General features: G+C 37.8%; 1 protein-coding gene across 1 annotated transcript in view; it reads right to left on the minus strand.

Moving 5' to 3' along the window:
• Positions 1–3,245: 3,245 nt before the first annotated feature.
• Positions 3,246–22,149, minus strand: part of nufip2 (nuclear FMR1 interacting protein 2) — a 32,352-nt gene continuing 13,448 nt past the window's right edge. The window contains exons 3-4 of the mRNA XM_048557053.2: positions 7,786–7,818; positions 3,246–6,542 (exon numbers count right to left, since the gene is read on the minus strand). Coding sequence (XP_048413010.1) covers positions 6,490–6,542; positions 7,786–7,818 — 86 coding nt within the window. The 3' untranslated portion in view covers positions 3,246–6,489. The remainder of the gene's footprint in view (positions 6,543–7,785; positions 7,819–22,149) is intronic.

Consider the following 22,149-nt stretch of genomic DNA (forward strand, 5'->3'; position numbering starts at 1 on the left):
CAAGAGCTAAATTTTCTATGGGTCGCTATTATAAATTTTACAAAAGAATCCATGCACTTAAGCATCCAGGGCTAGTTTCTGTGCTTTGTATACCAGCTAAATCATGATATAATACAGTTTAGGCAACATATTAAATATATACAGTAAGTATTTCAAAGGAAGGGAATAGTGTTTCATACAATAAATTTCTTAAATGCATTCAAATGGCATTGATCCCAACAAAGGAGTTCATTCCTGAAACACTATTTTAACAAAAGGTATCCATTTTCATACTTTGCAGTAATGGTTTTCTTTTGAATTTTATTTTGAGACACCCTCAAATGACATCATTTAATTTTGAATAATGATGATTTTAGGACAGAAGATATCTTAACTGAAGTTTCCCCACTTAAAACCACCCTCAAGCTTCATGGAATGAGGGTCTAGCATTTGTTTTGAAGGAACATTTGAGCATTTAAAATCCGGAGATTTTCAAAAATGCCAATTTGACGGGAATGATTTAACTGATAGATTAAAAATTAACTCCTGGAGCTCACCGAGGTACTGTACATCAGGTCTGGCCAACAAATTTTAAAATGTATGTTTTTGATTACATGCTTTAGTACGTCTGCTTACTTCGATTTGCTATCCAAAGTTAGTCAGCCAAAGTTACTGCACGAATCCAGATATTTTATCCTTAAAGTTGAGTGTAAGCAATATATTCTGGTGGCTTATTCGAAAGAAAAGCTGTAGGTGTGCTGACCAAATAGACACTACCTATTGACCCTTTGTGGCTAGAAGGATCTCAAAATGGCTTAAAAAGGATTTTCCATGATGATCAGAAACATACATTTTGGCCAAACCAAAAGCCATACATCTCTCTGTACACCTATTTATATTAACATCCATTTACAAGATAACATTCTATATAAATTCTCCTATGGCTTCTGAAACAAAATTCAAAAATTGATACTAATTGAAAATAGCAACAGTTTAATCAGAAATTATGCAGTTCTTTACAAATGTTAGAAATAAGAATTTTTAAAACATTTGTGGTATAGATTATAGCTTTTTAACAATTGAGAGACATACAAATAGGCGACACATACATGTAAAAAGGAGTTGGGGGGGGCTGTTTTGTTTATTAAACCTTCCTGCTCTACCCTATAAGCAGTGTTATGATGCACTCCATAAATTTATTGATGCAAGTGTTATCACAATGGGGACATTCTAAATTACGAACTGACCATTTGACCAGCAGGATATGTTCACTTTGTTGAACCCAACCATGGAACTTGAAACACAATTAAGTACAACTCACAAAAAAAACATACAAATGGGAAGAAATCTACTAACTCAAAACACGTGCATAGCTCAATACTATCAGCTCAAGCAAACATTACTGGAGCTTCAGCAAAACCTGAGTGTGCAAAATGCATTTCTAATGTAATGCAAGCAGCCCAGGAAGTAAATCTTACACAATGATACACAGAGGGATTCTGTATAAGGCAGAATTAGCAAAGAGATGCTTTTTCAAGAAGGGATTGGGGGGGGGGGGGGGGGGGGGGGGAGAGAGAAGAGGAGAGAGAAGAGAAAAAAAAAATCACACTATTCTAAGCAGGGCAAATAATTGAAGACAGCTATTTTTAGCAAGGTGCTTAAAAACATATTCAGAATTCACAGACAGTTTAAAAAAATGTTTTGAACTGGCTAATTTAATAGACCAGACTAGTTTGCACACAACTTGTAACCAGAGTGAAGCCAATTCTATGCTTTCATAAAAAAAATGTATTCCAGACTGGAAAATGTTAACCGTTTATGCAAATGTACTGTCCAATTCCTGGCCAGAAACAGAATATACCCAGGTTATTAGTACAGCAGCAAAACAGAATAAGTTTGGTTGGCAGCAAATGTTTATTCGTGTGGTCTGATATTACCCCCATAGTACATCAACTAATGTTTAAAAAGTTGAGCACACTGGTTTCAGAGAAGTCACTTTCAAAAATTTAATGACATGAAGGGAACACACATTTGTACAACAAATGGTCAATCATTCCACTAAAGTCAATTGCACCACTTAATCTAATCTAACAGGTCAAATGTCCTATCCAAGGCTGCTATCAGGCTACAGCCTTGAATATTTAACGTTTAATGCTGTTCTGAGCTTTAAATGCCACTAAAAATATTTTTCCTCATTAGCACTTAACTTATGGCCACTATGCATAGCCACTATAATTAGTCACAGCATATATCCAACACATCCTTACTCCACCCAAAATATTGCTTCAGGGAGAAAAAGCAGTGGTGACATTAGATTCCTTAAAAACTGTGAGCTGACTAGCCTAGCACAAGTTTGATTAAAAGGAAACTAAATACTCCATGCACCTTTTCACCAGCATAAAGGGGCAAATTGTAAACATAAGAACACTGGGAATTACCAAATTTTAAGTTCAAAGCTGCAAAACAAAACAATTTGCTAGCCGCCTCAGTTTGTTAAAAATCTGACATGTATTGTAAAAGAACAAGTTAATAATATCAACAATGTAAATTGTAAAAGAGGCAGCACAGGTATTAGCTGTCCCCACTCTGAGACAAGCATCCTTTGTGGGGAGACAATTTATCACTTATTAGATTAGATGTCACAATACTTGTACAATTAACATGGAATAGTCAGCCAGTGTTGAAAAGTACAAAGTTAACTGTTTTCTACAAGGACTATTTTTCAAAAATTGGGAGAAAAAAGGTTCTTATTCTTTTGCATGACAGAAAGAGGGCTCTCGCCATTTTGTAAACTGAAATTTATAACATCAGTTATCTTTTCATATGGAAATACATAACCAGTAATTTATTTCACTGCCAAATACTGGTTAAAAATACTGTATTTAAACACAGCAACATGTTCCAGTCATCAACTTCACTCTGGTGGTACAGTATGCACTCCGCAAATAATTATGAAGTACTATATTAAAATGACAAAAAAAAGGAGTTGATGTTGTGCTCCTTCAGATTCCAGCTTCCCATGTTGTATGCATATGTATTTTCATGCTGACCCTACCATCTCATGCTGGTCAGAAACTATGTAGCAGCTTCATTTATTCACATACAACCCAATTCCCACCTTTTACTGTAAACAGACATTTTAAAAGGGGAAAATTGAAAAGGGTAAAAAAAAAATCCTTGAACATTAGTCCAAGGCTTAAACAACCAAGAATTCCAAGCTGTAACCTGCCAAAACTTCTGCAGATCAGACATTCAGTCCCACATAGTTACACACGAGTTTTTTTTTTAATTTTTTGTTTTTAAATTAACATAATTAGTAACAATAGCAAGCATTTAAAAATACATGTAATTTCATGGTGGCATACAGACAAGACTTGCAATAATTAACCACAAACTAAGATAAGCCCTGGTAACCATACATGCCATTGGTTTTGATGGTAAACATATGAAACATGAAATTTAGGGGAATATGGAGAAATTTCTTCAAATGACCGTGGGCAGGAATATGGAGCACACATGCATGTTGACAGCCTAGCTTAACTCCCTGAGGTTCTGGCAGCCTTTGTGTGAGGAGAAGGGGGCACTACATGGGAACTGGAATGAAAAAAGGCTGACCTGCAAGGCCTACAGCTGGACTGACATAACATTACAAAAATGATTTATTTAAAAAACAATACAGGTATCAAAGACTTGAACCATGATTAGTTTGTATCTTAGCAACAACAATTTAAAAGAACCTATGCTATCTTACTTGCTTAGTGCCATTCTGCAATAATTAGACCTCTATGATGATCGTTACTCAATGAAATGAAATCAACACATGGCACAAAATAAATTAAGTTCTTATTTTGAATACTAATAAATGCACCAGATACTGTATAGATCTCTCTCACATTCATTCAGTCCCTCTTCCCATGTTTTTAGTCTCTTCACAGAAGGGGGCACCACAGTCTACACTGTATTTGGTTTATGCTACAGTACTAACACTTGAGGCGGAAAATGTTATACCTACAATAGTAACACATTAGCATTCACTGTACTAATTAGTCACAATTGATTGACCTGTACTTAAAACTTACATGCCTATCCAAAAAAATATAAACAGATTAAAAAGTTAAGAAATTTTAAGTGCTTATTGAAGAATCGAGATGGGGGGGTGGGGGAACACAAGTGAGAGATCACAAGACAGCACAGAAAGGGGAAGTGTAACAAAATCTGGGTGGAACTACCCAGTGGTCCTGTGGCCTTAGATAACCAGAATATTCTACAGTACCAAACATGTACTGGACTGCCAAACCACTCATTCCAGGGATTGATAACCAACTTATTGATTTGTCATTATAAACTAGCTTTAATAGCCATTAGAAGTCAGTAACTGATGGCATGAATAAAATTTAATCCTAAGGCATGACATTTTCCAGTTCAGCAACTGCAAGTAAAAATTTCAATGCAAGTCACTGAAAATTTTTCACTAGCAATCTGCAGAAAGTAAGCAACAGTTGAAATTCTAAAAAAAATACTGCCTGCTATGTTGAATTGTTCTGAAGTGTACTTAACTGTCAGTGTATATTATTTGACATTATTGGTCAAGCCGCAAACCATTAATGATGTTTGTATTTAAACTAGCACAAATATTAGACAGACAAGCTAAAGTGTAAAGAACTGTCAAGCCTTTCTGCTCTTGGAAGAATTTGAAAGGACAGTGGTTTCCTGCATTTTCAGATCAGTACACAAAAGGATCTTAAAGCATTTCCAGAAATTAGAATTACACTGCTGGACAGATCCGCACCCAGATGCCATTAAACATTTGTTTAATTCTGGCTACCGTAAATGAGAGATTTAAGTCTAGCGAGCACACTTTTTCCTAAAAAAACACAAAAGGCTGCTAGCCTGAACACCAATTTCTCCCCAGAAATTGAGTTTATTTAAACAAGACCACCAGCAGAAATATATTTGGCATTGTAAGATTTTAGTTTATTAGGCAAATTAGAGGATCACTTCCAGTCTAGTGCTCAAGACAACAGAACTGACGTGAAAAGCTTGAGCATCTGGGGAGGACTGGTGCTGAGCACTGGGTTACACCACACTTTCCACAATCTCACAGCAAAAATTAAATTGAGAACATTTACTTTGCAAGACACAGCATAAAGCCACAGGAACTTTAAAAAAAAATCTCTCTCCACTCTGGCACTTAGTCTTACATGCTGCACAAGCTGTAGTGTATAATAACTACTGTTGCACGTTCAGAAGTCCATGCCTGTACACTCTTCACTCACTTCTAATATTGCCATAAAGCTCTTTGCCGATTTGTAAAATCCAAGCAGATTTTTCATATTAAAAATATATATTTAATAGTTTAGAAGCAGCAATAAAGCTGTGAACTACACAGGATGCATTAGAATTTAATAACCAAATTGGCTCTTTAAACTCAAACTTTAAACTGTCCCATAGACAGGGCTAAAGAATGTAGGAGGGTGATCCAATTTTAGTTTGATTTCAAAATCTACTTTTTTTTTTCCTTTTTCTTTTATCAGTATAGTCTGCATGATTCTGGTATATACTGCATGAAAATGCAAAGTTTTAAAAAGCAAGATGATATTAAAAAGGGAAAAGGAGGGCATAGTAAGCAAATACGTATAATTTTGTAATAGTTAAGGCCAGACGCACAACAGGGAAACAACTTACTGTTTGAAATATTTAATGATCTAGAGAAAGACAGTGAATGTAGAGCCCCTACAGCAGAAGCAGTGCAGTTTATGTTTCTAACACATACAATGGCAAATTTAAAAAAAATTAAGAGGGAAAGAATTGTACAACATTAAATACCTAAGTTGAACTACTCCACAAATTTCACGTGATACACCCTTTTGCACGTGGAGCATGGTCTTTCTGACCAATGATCAACCAGCACTGCGTTGTCTAATATTGCAGTTGCCTGTGACTTTCTGATTTCTTCCCAGTGATGAATTAAGACAATTTTCCCCAAGGCCTAACTGACCAACATAATCCCAGCACAAGCCGAGAGCCTTGTAGCAGAAAAGAAAAACTGCATTCAAGGCATGATTCCAGCATTACTTTTTTTGGGTTTTAAAAAATGTTTTATAATCCTCCTGTTTTCCCGTGTGGAATCGTGGTGCACTCACAGCAAAATGCAGCCTTTATGAAGTGGGACAGCCCCTTCAGTGGTTCATTTGAGCCTGACGTTACACCAGCAGGATCTTAAGAACCAGACTTAGGTAAAAAGTCCACTATTCACTGATCATTGCATTCAGACTTGGTTTTGTAATAAGTTCAGTACCAGAGGTCATTAAATACCCAATTAGGGTCCATCAAAAGAACTGTACGACACACTCTTTGCATTTGCTCAAATTCGGTTTCCTTTGTTTAAAAAATATTTTTATGATGATTCTCCTGAACTGGTCCACTGCTAAAGAGATGATTTTAAAGGAGCATAAGAGCATCCAGACAGCGGCTTGCAGCAATGAAAACAGGCAGTTCACCAAACTGACTTCATTGATCAGGACGATCCATAGATTCATCATAGGTAACTACTCTTGAGGGATCTGAAAACAAACAGAAGTCTTAGTATGCAGAACTGAATGAAAACCCACAAATGTACAAAACCAAATAACTCACCACCATGGCCTCTTACCTCTACTACAAAAATATCAAATCACTGTCCCAAAAATACAATTTTAAACTTTAAAGTTTGACAAATCTAGTCCATGAGATTTTATAAATAAATACCCTCAATTACAAATACTGCAAGTTAAGAGTTTTGCTTTGTAACAGATTCTGCTTATACTCAAGGCATAAGTATACTCTCCTTTCTCCCCAGATGTTGATACAAAAACTAAACAGAACAATCACTGCAAATGGAACAGAACATTTTTCTTCCCTTCAGTTAAACCAGAATTTAGACATATTCTTGAATTTAATTCACTGGTGTTAAATTTTAGCAAGTAACTTGTTTTGTTAGATGCGCATATACAGAATTTGTACATTAGGAGTATGTGCAACACAAAATTCCAAAAGAAACAATAAACACAGGAACCCAGTAACCTTACAAAAGATGAAACAGCAGTTACTAAAAAAGTGAATCCCAAAACTAGCATCACTGCCCTAAAATGTGGTTTTGATGTTAAATCACTTTTCTCTCTCCTAAAAAACATTCGCCCACTTCAATTTAAAAAAAAACAAACACCTGCTGACTGCTAATGAGTCAGAGCAAGGCAGCAGTCCAACATATGCTGTGAGCGAATTCAGCATGGCACTGTGTTACAAAAACAATTTCCTGAGTTTCAGCTATAGAAAGCACCAAACTGCATCTTACAACAACTCAAAAGGATAGGTCGGTTATGCTCCCTTTCCATAATGTAATCCAATAGCCCTGACAGATCCTAACTTTTATTAAAATAGTCATCTAGAATTTCCAAAATCTGTCAATTCAGGCTTGAAAATTATAAATAGCTTCACAGAAATGAGAGCATGTTGGCATCTACTGAATTGTGTCATGAATACAGACTTCATGAGATATGGAACACAAGACAAATGTCACAAAAATAGTTGAATATGATTAAGTGACATAGGTTGCATTTAAATCATCAATCCCACTGCATTACTTAGATTATCAAATTTAGACTGAAGAATATTTAAGTCAGACAGTATAACAAGATAATTTGCAATTATTTGTGAATAATCAAATTTCAATACTTTGAGCAAGAAACCTGCAATGTGCAGAGTTTATGTAACAGCAAGGACAATTTAAACAGTTTCTCAAGTTTCAATTTTAAAAATTATGCTTACCTTGTTTATGCAGGTTCCATATAGAGTCCATTTCTGGGAGGGGAAAAAAGTACACATTTTCATTTAAAAACAAACATACAACAGGTCCTACTTTTAAGAAAGTTCCGAGGGGAAATTAAGACTGTAATACCATAAGAAATAAGAACAGGAGTAGGCCATTCAGCCCTGAGCCTGCACTGCCATTCAACAGGAAATTATTTTAGTATTCACCCTTATTCATCCCTGATCATTTCTAGACTTAAGCCTGCACTACCACTCAATAGAATCACAATCGATCCAACATTCCTCATGTCTGCTCTCCTGCCCTTTCCCCAACTACTCAAGAATCTATCTCAGCCTTAAATATACACAAGGCTAACTTCACAGCTATAAGACAAGGAAATCAAAGAATCAATCTTCAAATGAAATTCCTGATCAAAATTCCCACCACTTTGAGACACTATGCCCTCTCATCCATGACAATCCCAAGAGGGGAAATGTCCTCTCAGCAGTTACCCTGTTAAGCCCCCTTAAGAACTCTATGTTTGCATGTCTGGGGGACAGCACAGGAGAGTGGGATTAATTAATTTTGAATTGCAAAGATATGGCAAGAAAATCAGCAAGATTTTAGGGAACATTTGAAAATTCAGGGAACAGGTTTTTAAAAAGTTGATAATTTTGATGTAAAACACCTGCTGCAAAGACAGCCTTTTCAAATAATTTTAGGTGAATTTAAGAAAAATGTCAAAGATAAAATTGATGTGTACAAAGGCAAAGCTCACTTTTTAAAAGCTGCTTTAATGTATAAAATAGCTCTAATCTAATATTTTGCTTCTTTTAATATTCATAATATTGGAAAAACATGTTGCTAATTTTCAAACTCTACTGACTTGTGACATCAACCTTTGGTCCCTCAGGGAATTCAACTACACTACAGAATCACACAATACATGGCCATTTGGCCCACCAACTCAGCATGCTTGTTTGCCTTAAGAATCAACTTGATTTGCACCTTTTAAAGGTGCACATAAAATGTGTAGTTACCAGGTCAAATATAGAAATGTTTGTAAGATCAATGACCATTCAATACAATTTGTGGACAAGTCTTCATTCTTTTAATCTAAATGCATACATTAGTGCTTTATACCAACCTGCATCTATCCAAGTGGCAGATTGCATAAACCATGTTTGCATTCCTTGCAGTTTAGGCAGTTGAGATTTGATCAAAATGATCCAATGGATAAGGGTGAATACTGAAATAGTTTCCTCTTGTACTGGATTACACAAAGAGAACAATCTCAAAGTGAACTGGACTACCAGGGAGTGAAATCAGATTACACTTTCGTGAAGGCTGTAGAAACATAGATCATATCACTATAAGGTGCAGGGTCAACTCAACAGACAAAACAGGCTTGAGGGGTTACACAGTCTACTCCTGTTCCCAAAACCATCAAGTTATTGTACCATAATTAAAACTCAACATTTTCAAAACTTGAAGGTGAAAGTGAAAACAAATGAGGTGCTGTCAACTGGCATTAATTCCAAACATTTTTTGATTGTAACTTGTTTTCTCTGTTCATGCATACCATATAACAGAAAAGATTTGCAGGTAAATTACTTCAGTATATGAACTAGAGAAATGCAACAGATTTTTAACTATAACAGCATTGAAAGTGGCAGTGTGTTTAAGGGCATGGAGAATTGCTGCAGTGCACTTGAGAATTTTATTGATCAGTATGCTTTCAGTCTAAAAAAGGAAGACAAAAATAGCTGGATCTAGTGTTGGAGAGCAGTGAAGAAAGCCACAGCTGGAGAGCACCTCAGGGTGCTGTTAATATTTATTTTAGTCACGGAGAAGGACAGGTAGCATTCTAGAAAAATACTTTTGAGGGGTTTTGAGAAGATTTGTAGCTCAGGTTGAGTTTCTGGATGTGAGTTTACTCGCTGAGCTGGAAGGTTAGTTTTCAGATGTTTCGTCACCATTCTAGGTAACATCAGTGAAGTGCTGGTGTTATGTCCCGCTTTCTATTTATCTGTTTAGGTTTCCTTGGGTCGGTGATGTCATTTCCTGCATTGGTGATGTCATTTCCTGTTCTTTTTCTCAGAGGATGGTAGATTGGCTCCAAATCAATGTGTTTGTTGATGGGTACATATTCCAAACTTTTGAGGGGTATATGGTCGATGTAACCTGGAATCAAACAGGCAAACTGCTGTACAAAACTAAGCAATTGGTACCATTTATAAGGGATGATTTCAGTACAAGTAGGAAATAGATGGTAACCAAAAGCCAAAGCTTCCTGAATACAGTTGGGAAAGTAGGACAAAAAAGATAGTGCGGAAATAGGACAGATAATACCTTGATGGACCAGAGAACCTCACCACATACAGAAAATAGAGAAGTGGAAAAACAAACAGAGGGTTGAACAGAGTACAAGAATATAGTGGTCTTCTAAAGGCTAATAGCACCAGGATTGTCAGGAGTAGTAATCCTATTAGGGGCCAAACTTCCATAGGAGGGAAGAAAAAGGCACGGCAGAGGCACAAAATGAGTACATTTCCCCGAGGATGAGTATTTTGCCACAGCTACGGTAAATAAAAGCAGCAGCCAGGCTACCGGCAAGACGAAATCTAAACATACAAAAGCTGCCAGTACTTGAGTTTTAAGACACTGGAATGCATCATTATTGCACAGGGAAAGCTGCAGGCAGAAACTGTGGAAGTACTTACAGTGCAAAGGGACAGGAGGACTGCCTGTGTTACAGCATTGTTCATAAAGGCAATTACTTGTCAACTATATCATTGGTGGGAAACTTTTAGAAACAATAATCTGGAAGAAATTTAGTGGAGAATCACAGACATATAATTCGTCTGCAACAAATCTGCTGTGTTTGACCAATTTGATTGAGATTGGAGTTAGCCAAGATGTTAGAAGACAGTGATTTAGAATTTCAAAAGACAATTAATAAATAACATGAGGTATACAAAAAAGTGAATAGCATGGGTACAATCTTAACTAAGGGACAGGAAAGAGATTTTTAAAAAACTGGTAATGGTTATACTGTAGATCTTCCCAGATGCAAGAACTGCTGCTGTTTTGGATAGATGTTAATGACTTGAAGGTAATGGGTAGTAAAAAATCTGCAGACAGCACATAACCTGGTCATTTGGTAAATCATCTACATCCCAGATGACATGTAGTCATTCAACGTTATCCCAATTGGTCAGTTGTCTTGTAGGCTACTTGGGTGTGTACTTAGCAGTGCATACAAGACAAGTGCAAAGGTTCAAAATTTCTGCTTCTGCCATCCTTTCAGACAATAGGTTCCAGATCCTGCAAGCCAAAAACAATTCAAATTCCCCTGAAGTCACGTTTAAAAGCTTTCTCCTACCCCCAATGAGGCATGTTATTCAATCTATTTGTATAGTCATAATTTTACAGATCAAACCTCTTCAACCTTTGTTCCAAAGACAACTCTAGTCTATTCAATCTTTCTTCAAATAAATTTGCCAGTTCAGGCAATCCAGACATGGGGAAGCCCATATACAAATCTAGTGGTAATAAATCACATGAATCCTATGTTTTGTATTTAGTTATCAAAGTGAGTGAAGTTTTGGAGGAAGAAAGAGCACAAGTTGACCAAAAGGGAAGCACGGGCTAGACTAACTCAAAGTTAAAATCTTTTGAGTTGATCTTACAATTGTGAAAATCTAATGGGTATCTAGTTGAGTGTGTTATCCTTTTTGGAAAGATTGCTTTCTGAAGGAAGCTTTAGCAGGCAGATTCTTTCAGAATAGAGATTACTGAATCGGGCAGGAAGGGTTATTTGATGGGTGGATGTTCCTTGAAATTGGTTCTCAATTTTGGCAAAAGTAAAGAGTGTCAAGAAGAAAGGTTCACACTTAGTTTCAGTGTTACTTATGGATCCTTTCAGAGAAACGGCCACAACCCCTCAGAGGCAGGCCGAAATCAGCTCCAAAACTCATTTGTGCCCCTCTCCACACACTGTTTTTAAAAAAAAAACAGGAGCTGACAATCAAATGTCTTCTTCTGTGCTGTGGCACAGGTCATGAAAAAAAGGGCATCCCATTGAAAAAGTGGAAAAGATAATACAGAACTAAGATGCACGGTTATTGACGAATGGTCACTCCATTTAAAAATTCTGACTACTATAACGGGATTATATTGAACTTCTAGCACTTAAGAAAAAAGGAAATACTACAGGCAAATTTCTTTTTACCTCCACTATGTAAATCAGGAGAAAGATACACTACAGACCCCCTTTTATCAAATATATTTTTGAGGACAACCAAGTAATCCCAAACTGTATACAGTGCAATTAAACAGATATAGATCTGTCGGTTTGTACAAGTTAACTGCATAATGTCACCCTAACTTCAATCCAGACTAAATTCTCCCAGTTACATTGATCTTTGGATACTCCTGACTAACCAGACTGGATGTCTCTTGTGGGTCGTGGGTCCACAACTGAAGACAAGATGAACTTAATAACCCTCCTCAAGGCAAACTTTTAATTATGAACTCCAATCTGTTGTACAATTAAGGGCAACAATCACAAGTAGTCAAGCTTCCCTCTATCGCTTTGTTTGAAAACTATAGCACGTTAAAAGAAAAACTTAAGTTTAACTTCTGCCAGAGTGAGGGGCACTTCATGCAAAAAATGTCGTCTTAAAAACTTTTCATTTCCTTCAGATACTTCGATCCTTGAAGCGTTGTCAACTGTGTTTTGGATAGTTTCCATCTCGTTCAGCATTATTTGCAGTGAAATAAATAAATGAAACCAAATTTGACCAAAAAAGGCTAAGCAGCACCAGATTACTGAAAATTCTAGAGGAAATACTATTGCACATGAATTATAGCAATGTCAAATTAAAAACTAAATGTAAAAAATAACCCTGAAGCACACTGAGATATTGTGAAGTTATGAGTAATATCCTTCAATAGGAATATTTCTGAGATTGACTTTTTTTGGAATGTTGAATGAATAGTGAAAACCAATTGAAATAATTTGTGCTTGTGTTACTCGAATTTTGTAGCTTCCATTATTCTATATTATTTATGTTGTGCAATCCTGTTAGACAAAGCCAGCTAAGAGAGACACAAAACAACTGTTCATAATTATGTATAGTAATCCCAAATTTAAATTGATTGAACAACTGAATGAGAATGGTCAAGCAATTCATGGCTTTGTATAAAAATTTCACCAACTCTATCTGTAAGCTGTCAAACTAAGACTCAAGCTCAATGGTCACTCTCACCCTAAGGTTAGTTAACTTGAAGGGATTCTACATTCAGCATTTATCTTGGGTGAGAAACAGAAAAGAAAAGGCACAATGTCTGCCTGCAGTAACTGAATATTGAGTTATGTCAGAAATACACATGGAACTTGATGCACTATCAAATCATCTGCAGAAATTTACACATGGTTACAATGGCTGCCTGGCTATAAGCACCCAAAGGGCTTGGAAATCTCAAAGGAATCAATATTTTAGGAAAAAAGAATCAAGAAAATTGTAGTGACATTTCAACGTCTAGACCTGTCAAACGATCCACATTCAAACTAGATATGCATAATTTAGCAGTTTTAAAACTACGCAAACTAATCTTCAGAAATAAATTTCATATTTATTTTATTAGGTTATTTGTGAGCAAATCCAGCTAACTATTGAGGAGCTATACTGTTTAGGAATTAGGTGCAAAATTTTGCACTAGAAACATTTTGATACGGGTTTTAGAAGTGGTTCTCTATACATATTTAGAGTTGGTCAAAGAACTGGTGATACTTCAATGGTGTTTGTCTTATTGGCAATAGAACTAGCCTCTATATATGACAGGACGAAAAAGAAGTGATTATCAATGTAATGTTGCCAAAAATTAAGTATACAACGTACAATAAATGTATCCCTATTTCCAAATATACTCACTCCTGCATGCACTGACAACTTTGACCCTACTTTTCACTTACGATTCCTGTTAGAAATCCTCACTTAAGTACCTTAAACTGTGACTTGAATTCATCATTTGTTTACTCTTTTAGGACATGGGTATTGCTGACATATCCCTCAAATGCTACAGTCTATGCAGTGTAGCTAGTATCCATATTGCTACATTTTTTGGGTTGGAGCAGTAGGGAGGTGAGGAGATTGAGTGATGGTATTCACAACTTTCTCTTTTGATCCACCACTTTTGATCAAAGTGTGTGTTTACCTATACTTCACCCCATCACTGGCAACAATGTCTGCCTCCGCCAAGGCCCAAATTCAAATTCACTCCATAAACATTCCCCCAGAAATCCCACAAGATTCACCAAATATTAAGCCCCTGCCAGTGAACTGCTGGTTATTATAAAACATTCGCAATACCTCTCCATGTTAAAATTATGCAATATTAAGAACACAAAGGCATAACATACAGGTTCAGCAGCAGGCCAATCAACATTCAAGCCTGCTCCACCGTTCAACAGGATCGTAGCTGATCTGCCCAGGCCTCAACTCCACTTGTACCAACACTTCATAACTCCCATGTCCTGAATATTTTAAAAACCTACCTTCCTTTTCTTTAAACAAATCCATTAGCTTATCATACATTTCATAAAGGACCATTCCCGTAAGTGCATAAATCAAACAGTAACCATCAAGGATGATTTTTTGGGGGGGGTTGGATAAAGAGTTGAAATGGTTCACAACTGGGAGTTGTTTGTTGTGAACTGAGCGTAGGTGTTCCGCAAAGCAGCCCCCAAGCCTCCACTTGGTTTCCCTGGTGTACAGGAGCCACAACGGGAACAGCGGATACAGTATATCACATTAACAGATGTACAGGTGAACATCTGTTTGATGTGAAAAGTCTTCTTTAGGGCCTGGGATGGGGGTGAGGGGGTGGTATCGGGGCAGGTGTAGCATTTGCTTCGGTTGCAGGGAAAAGAAGTGAAAGGGGTGGTGGGGCTGGAGGGGAGTGTGGAGCAGACAAGGGAGTCACCGAGAGTAGTCCCTCCAAAAAACACAAGGGTGGGGAGGGAAAAGTGTCTTTGGTGGCGGGGCCAGATTGCAGATGGCGGAAATGTTGGAGGATGATGCGTTGGATTTGGAGGTTGGTGGGGTGGTACGTCAGGACAAGGGGGATTCTGTTTTGGTTACTATTGCAGATGGGGGGGGGGTGGGATGAGTTGCAGGAAATGCGGGAGACACAGTTGAGGACATTTTTGATTGCTGTGGAGGGGAAGTTGCAGTTCTTGGAAAAAAAAGGACATCTAGGATGTTCGGGAGCGGAATGCCTCATCTTGGGAGCAGATGCGGTGGAGGCAAAGGAATTGGGAATAGGGGATGGCCTTTTTACAGGAAGGTGGGTGAGAAGAGGAATATTCTAGGTAGTTGTGGGAGTTGGTAGGCTTAAAATGGATATTGGTTTCCAGGTGGATGCCAGAGATGGAAACAGAGGGGTCCAGGAAGGAGAGAGAGGTGTCAGAGATGGTCTAGGGAAAGTTAAGGTTGAGGTGGAAGGTGTTAGTGAAGTGGATGAACTGTTCGAGCTCCTCGTGGGAACACGAGTCAGCACCAAAACAGTCGCCACTGTAATGGAGGAAGATGTGGGGGATAGGGCCAGTGTAGCTTTGGAAGAGGTAGGCATAGCTCGGGCCCATGGCCATCTTTGTCTGGGAGGAATTAAAGGAGAAGTTGGTGAGGGTGAGGAAGAGTTCGGATAAGCAGATGAGGGTGTCAGTGGAGGGGGACTGGTCGGGCCTGTGGGACAGGAAGAAGCAGAGGGCCTTTAGACTATCTGCAGGTGTATAGGGACTGTACGGCCATAGTAAAAATGAGGTGCTGGGGACCCGGGAATTTGAATTTCTGGAGGAGGAGAGCATAGGTGGTGTCACAGACATAGGTAGGGAGTTCCTGGACCAAGGGGGAGAAAACGGAATCCAGATAGGGGGAAATAAGTTTGGTGGGGCTGGAGCAGGCAGAGACAATGGGTCGACCAGGGCAGTCAGGTTTGTGGATTTTGGGAAAAAGCGGGTGGTGCGGGCTTGGGTATCGATGAGGTTAGAGGCTGTGGGTGGAAGGTCACTTGAGATGATGAGGTTACAAATGGTTTGGTCATGATCCGGGGGCGGTAGATGGTGGTGTCAGAGAGTTGGTGCCTGGCTTCAGCAATGTAGAGGTCAGTGCGCCATACCACAACTGCGCCTCCCTTGTCTGTGGGTTTTATGGTGAGGTCAGGATTGGAGCGGAGGGCTGCATATTCTGCAGTGGAGAGGCTGGAGTGGGTGAGAGGGGTGGAGAGGCTGGGGCGATCGATGTCTCAACGACAACAGAGATGAAGAGGTCGAGGGAGGGTAGGTGGCCTTGGGGTGAGATGGTTAACTTGGTTATCCTCTACCCAACTAGCATGTTAACAGCAAACAATTTTCGCACATGTACAAAAGCATGCTGAATTAAGTCAATACATCCATGACTACAAATATGCTTTTGTCTACTGAAATTAGTCATATCATTAATAAGCTTTAAAATTAGACAGTCAAATAATCAAAAAAAGGCTTAAAAACATCAAAAATTAGTACTTTTGACAGTTAATTTTTGTTGGAAATGTTTGCATTCTTAATATAATATTTTCAGAGCCAAGTTAAAATTGAGTACAGACCAGAGAAACGAATTTTAAGCCTAGCTGAAATAACAAATTAAGCATGAGCTTTGCCAGCCCAACTTTTCAACCAACTCCCCAGCGTTGCTATATAAATTGTCCCATTTGTTGAAGAATCTAAGCCAAATAGGAATGCACCTTCAGTACCCTCCTCTCATCACTTTGACAATAATTTATGGCTCTCTCACAATAGGTCAAATATTTGATAATTCCAGCAGGCCGCGCAGGCCAACACACAAACCCACAACTGAGGTCTGAAGATCAAAGATCAGACAAATTTCCCAAACACAGACAAATTTCAAAGGACAGTGTCCAACTTCAGTGCCAATTCTGCTTTTTTCCTGATGTATAACGTGATTTTATCTTGGTGGCATGAATGGTAAGAAAATGACAGGATTTCCTCTAGGTTCTATGAAATACAGCCTATTTAGCCGTGAGTGTTACAAGGTTTCTGCAATATATGAGGAAAATACACTGGTATCGGATTACATTACTCAATGATTCCAACAATTAAGATTAAATTCAAGAAACAGATCTGAAGTTTTTGTCAGCTATACTTTTATATAACCTATCAGAGTCAGATATACAGCAGAGGAACATACCCTTCAGTTCACTTCATCTGCGCTGACCAAATATCCTAAACAAATCTAGCCCCATTTGCCAGTATGTGGCCCAGAAACCTCAAAGTTCTTCCTATTCATACACCCATCCAGATGCCTTTGATATATTGTAATTATACCTGCCTCTACCACTTTCTCTGGTAGCTCATTCTGTACACCAAATATCTTCACTAGCCTATCAATACATAAGCATACATCAAGAACTTGGCATTTTGAGCCACTTCAATTTGCAAATACCTAACAACCAGTTTAAAAAAAAAGTGCTGGGCCTTAAGACTTAAGTCCATTTCTCTACTGCTGTTACTATAAGCCAAATTAGCAGCTAAATAAACTTGCAAACAATTGAAAGAGAAATGGTTCCCATCTCTATCTTGCAATCTGCACACACTTCTGTTCAAATGTCAGGTGTCACACTTCATATCACTTAAGCATTACTTTCTGTAGCACAACTGTATCTGATGGCCTTATTTTTAAGGCCCATTATACAAATTATAATTTAAGAAATCAGAATCCCTACAGTGTAAAAGCAAGCCATTCGTCCCATTAGTCCACAGAGAATCTCAAAAGAGCATCCCATCCAGATCCACCCCTCTAACCTACATCATGGCATTTCCCATGTCTAACCCTGCTAGCCTGCACATCCCTAGACACTATGGACAATTTAGCATGGCCAATCTACTTAACTTTGGACTGTGGGAGCAAACTGGAAAACCCAAGGAAACCCACGCAGACACAGAGAAAACATGCAAACAGTCACCCAAGAGTGAAATTGAACTCTGGTCCCTGTTGCTGTGAGGCAGCATGCCATCCACTGAGCCACCATCACCATGCCACCACTTAAAAGGCAAATGTCTTCAGAACTATTTCCTTTTCAGATATATTAAATCGATTAACAGTCTCACCTCAACTTTTAGATTCTCCTCTTTGTGGAAGTATTTGGAAAGTTCATTCAACAAATCTATCATAACCATGCTTGCTTCTGATTCTCATGTCTCAGACTATGGTTAAATGAACTTCCTTAATACACAATACAATGCTTTGCTTTTAACTTTATCATTGCCTACAGCTTTATTTTGCATCTATTGTGGACATTTGCTTGTTACCTTTTATCTCTAGAACTGCATTGGGGTTAAGTGAAAACAGCAGCTTGTGTACACTGACTGTGCTGTGACATCTTAGGAACCTCAAGTATTTTAACAATAGGGATGTGAACTTGCAACTGAAAACTAGAACTCACTCTTATAGAAACAACCAGGTGACACTCAGAGCCAAGTGGAGCATTGCATTAAATACCTACTTCAGGCAAAATATCTGTAAAGTTATTTTACTTCAGGCGGAACAGTTATGAACATTTGGAAGCGTCACGAACAATTTACCTCATTGTCTTGTTGCTTATATCATTTCTCCATATTGAGCTCTTGAGTGTAGACCTTAAAAGCTCAGATTACATCAAACAGTTGCATCTTAGTTGTTTAACTACTTTTTCTTTACAGGTACCAAACTTGCTATTGGCCAACTTTAAGTAGAATGTTCTCACCAGGCATCCAGATAATTTCCCAACCACACAAACGGCTCTTCCTGATAACAATTTTGATCTACTTGCTGGCAAGTCTATAACAGTTTTCCCCTTCTGGTCCACTTGTTCACAAACCCTCCAACTTTCAACTTCACTGTCCCCCAGAGATTTGGATCATAACATCCCACCCCAAATTCAATTCAGCATTTTTCTTTGGAGTTACTAGGGGAAAATCCATGTATTTTGAGCTCTGGTTTTCAGATAAGCACAAAGCAGAAAACAAGGTGGGAGATCACGCAGATATGTGGAAGATCAGGAAGCTGCAGATGTAGCTGAACACTCTGATCCAGTGACATGCTGCTCAGCCCCTTCAAAACAGCAGAAAACCTTTTACTTAAAACGAAAAAATAAGCCTGCTCAGAAATGTTATAACAACTACAGGTTTTTAAAAAATAAACTCAAGACCTCCTGGCCCAGAGGAAGGGAAACTGCCACGCTATCACAATGCCACAAGACCAGGCTGAGTTTAGTTACATAAAAAGGAGTTCTGTTTATAACAGAAAATCAAAGCAATACATGAGAATTATTGCTGTTCCATCAAGCCAAATATGTTTAAATTACTGATTGCGCTGTCAACCATTTTAGAAATTCTTTCATCCCAGTTAACTAGCTTTTGTTTTTTAAAACTCAGAACACAAGTTATATAAATTATTTCCCCCAATTTGATATAGTACTTAATTACCATGGTTGATAAACTAGTATTTGCATATTTGTGTGATGCCAGCATTATCATGTAGCATGCAATGCAGTATTCTAAGCTGGGGTGTCACATTCAGGCCACAAGGTCCAGCTGGTGAAGTGCTTATCCTAAGTTGAATACAGTGAAGTGAGACCTTTGTTTCTCCCCATGATCAAAAATGAAAAGAAATTTTCCCATCTGGTAGTAAGTATGGGTGATGAATGTCAAAATTCCACTGTTCTATTAAACAACCTTCATTATAACTGGGCACAAAGATAGCAAGTATATTTATTTAGGATGGATGAGTGATTCTGTCACCTGAGACACTCAATCCCATGCTAAATAAGAGGGAAAGAGCTGGAAATGAAAAGGTGCACAAAACTACTTACAGTTTCAAAACAAACTACATATAACCATTCCCATCTTTTATTATTGTGACAATTAATACTGCTCTCCTCAGGAAAAAAATTTAAATCCATAAATCTAACAGCATGCTTTGGAATTCCTAACTATACACAGCAATATACGTTCAATTCTTTCTGGTTAACAGATGGATTTAAGAGGACAAAATCAAGCCTCAGATCAGAGATTTCTTCATTTTTGATGTACACTCAACACTGCACATTTTTATTTTAGCTGAGGCTGACTGCATGCTAACAAAACTATTGCAAAATACAGCATATTAGATTCTTCAAAGCCCTGCAGCACTACCCAATCAACTTTATTCTTCAAAATTAAATTCCAAAGTATGCAGAATGCATTTAGTTTTGTGAAAGAAACCTTCTGAGGAAAAATGTTATCCTCATGAGCCTAAGAAAGTAGTAGTACAAAGGGCCACAAATTACAGCAGCTTACTGTATAGCCTGTAGGAGGCGCCAGTGGCACATGGACTTTAAATGCCACTCAGGATAAACACTATTTTGCACTTTTCTGAAAAAAAATCATCCTAAGAGACTCCTCCTGTCAATCGAGGAATTTCTTGTGTGCAAGGACAAGCTTCCAAACACAATTATCTTTACAGCATCACATGCAAAAAGAAAACAGAAATCTATCCTTATTTCTTCTACCAAGTTGTAAGTATGGGCAAATTTGAGAGAAATATCCCATATGAAATACTATTTTCTTAAACTTTTGTCCTTGCGATTTATTAAACTGACATGAATTTCTAGATTACTTCAGCCACTGCTGATTTGGCATGACTGATGGTTCTCAGCCAGAATATCTCCCAAACCAGGTCAATTAATAATAATGACCCACTGATTCTCAATCTCGTCACTGATGTCAGTTAAAGAGCACACACCGAAAAAGGGAGTTCTGTAGCCACTGCAAAAATTCACAAAGCATTAAAAAAATTTGACCATGAGGAATTTCAATATTTCGTGTATCCTATTCAGACAATGGAATGAAGGAAGATGGTAAGAAAGGCAACCTCACTGGAACAACTGGATACCGTTCTCCCCATCCTCAAAAATCCACTTCTTTCTTCCTTCAGTCATTTACAGAACATTTGTACATAATTCTACATAGCTTGCAATCACAATATTAGGAAGACAAAACAATCCTTGGAGGCATGGGTGATTATTTTCAAATCTCCTTCTCCAAAAAAATGGACATACAGTAACATTTGCAAACCCATATTCCAAAAAATTCCCTCCACAAAAATTACTCTACTTCCAAAATATCAATAATTAGGACAGCCACTTATAAACTTTGCAGTCTATTTGCTATCTACATCTTTCTCCAGTTGGGAGATAGACATTGATAGCTTAAAGCCGCAGCAACGATTGACTGGTGGTAGTTAAGAAGATTTCCTTTGATCCCTCAAATTCAACCACCCCTGCCAACCAGCCATTTGAAAGCTATTAAAGCAGGTCAGTGAATATTTTTAAGGCAAAAACAGATTGATTCCCCCATCCGACAGCAACATTACGTTATTGGAGTAGATAGGAATGTGGCATTCAAAGCTATAATCTTACTGAATGACATAAGCTGACAGGGCCAAACAAGTCATTTTCTTGTCTGAATTCATGTAAACATTCAATAAGAACACGATTCAAAACTAACCAGACTTGATTCTGTTAGCTGAGTTTAATTTGAAATTAATACATTCCAGCAAGTGCACATTTTATTTTTAACGGTCACCTTGCCATCGTTCGGATCATTGCCATTCAGGATTAGTCGACACTTCCACATTCTAATATTTGAACTCACTACTATTCCACTAGGCTATTACAAAACAGCCACAAAAGAGCTCGACATTTACGCAACAACCAATTCAAGCTACTTAAATTCAGTACAGTTCAAAAGCAGTGGCAATTCAAAGCTTGATCAGAATACATTTATCAGTTGTAACTGGCATACCTGGACAGTCTTAACATTCCAATATTGTTAGTACTGGGCAAATCACAGCAAACTATTCAATCAACTTAAGATTTTATAATTTAAAGTTCCAATCAAGATCCGATAAGCTTCCACATGCACCCAAACAGCTACCCCTAAACAAGGCTTCCTAGACCTTTCAATACTTCCATTGTTCAAAGCAATTTTAATACTGGTTCAGCTTCATCTCCAAGCCACATCTTGGCATTTTCTACCTTTTCTAAAATTTCTTTGAGCACCTCACCGTATTTCTCCTTTCATACTGAACTGAACAAATTGTCATCCTCAGTGATTTAATGTTATATCTCAATTCATTTTGTTTTCTGTCCCTTTAATTCAAACTTTCTTCCCCAAATACTGTCCTTTGTTCGAACTTTCTTACACACACAGCCAAACACTTTATCTATCATTTTGCAGGCCTACACTATCCATATCATGACGATTACTGTCAAGGCAATCTTTGACCATTGTCTTGTAT

The sequence above is a fragment of the Stegostoma tigrinum genome, chromosome 27 (assembly GCF_030684315.1).
Source record: "Stegostoma tigrinum isolate sSteTig4 chromosome 27, sSteTig4.hap1, whole genome shotgun sequence".
Classification (NCBI taxonomy): Eukaryota; Metazoa; Chordata; class Chondrichthyes; order Orectolobiformes; family Stegostomatidae; genus Stegostoma; species Stegostoma tigrinum.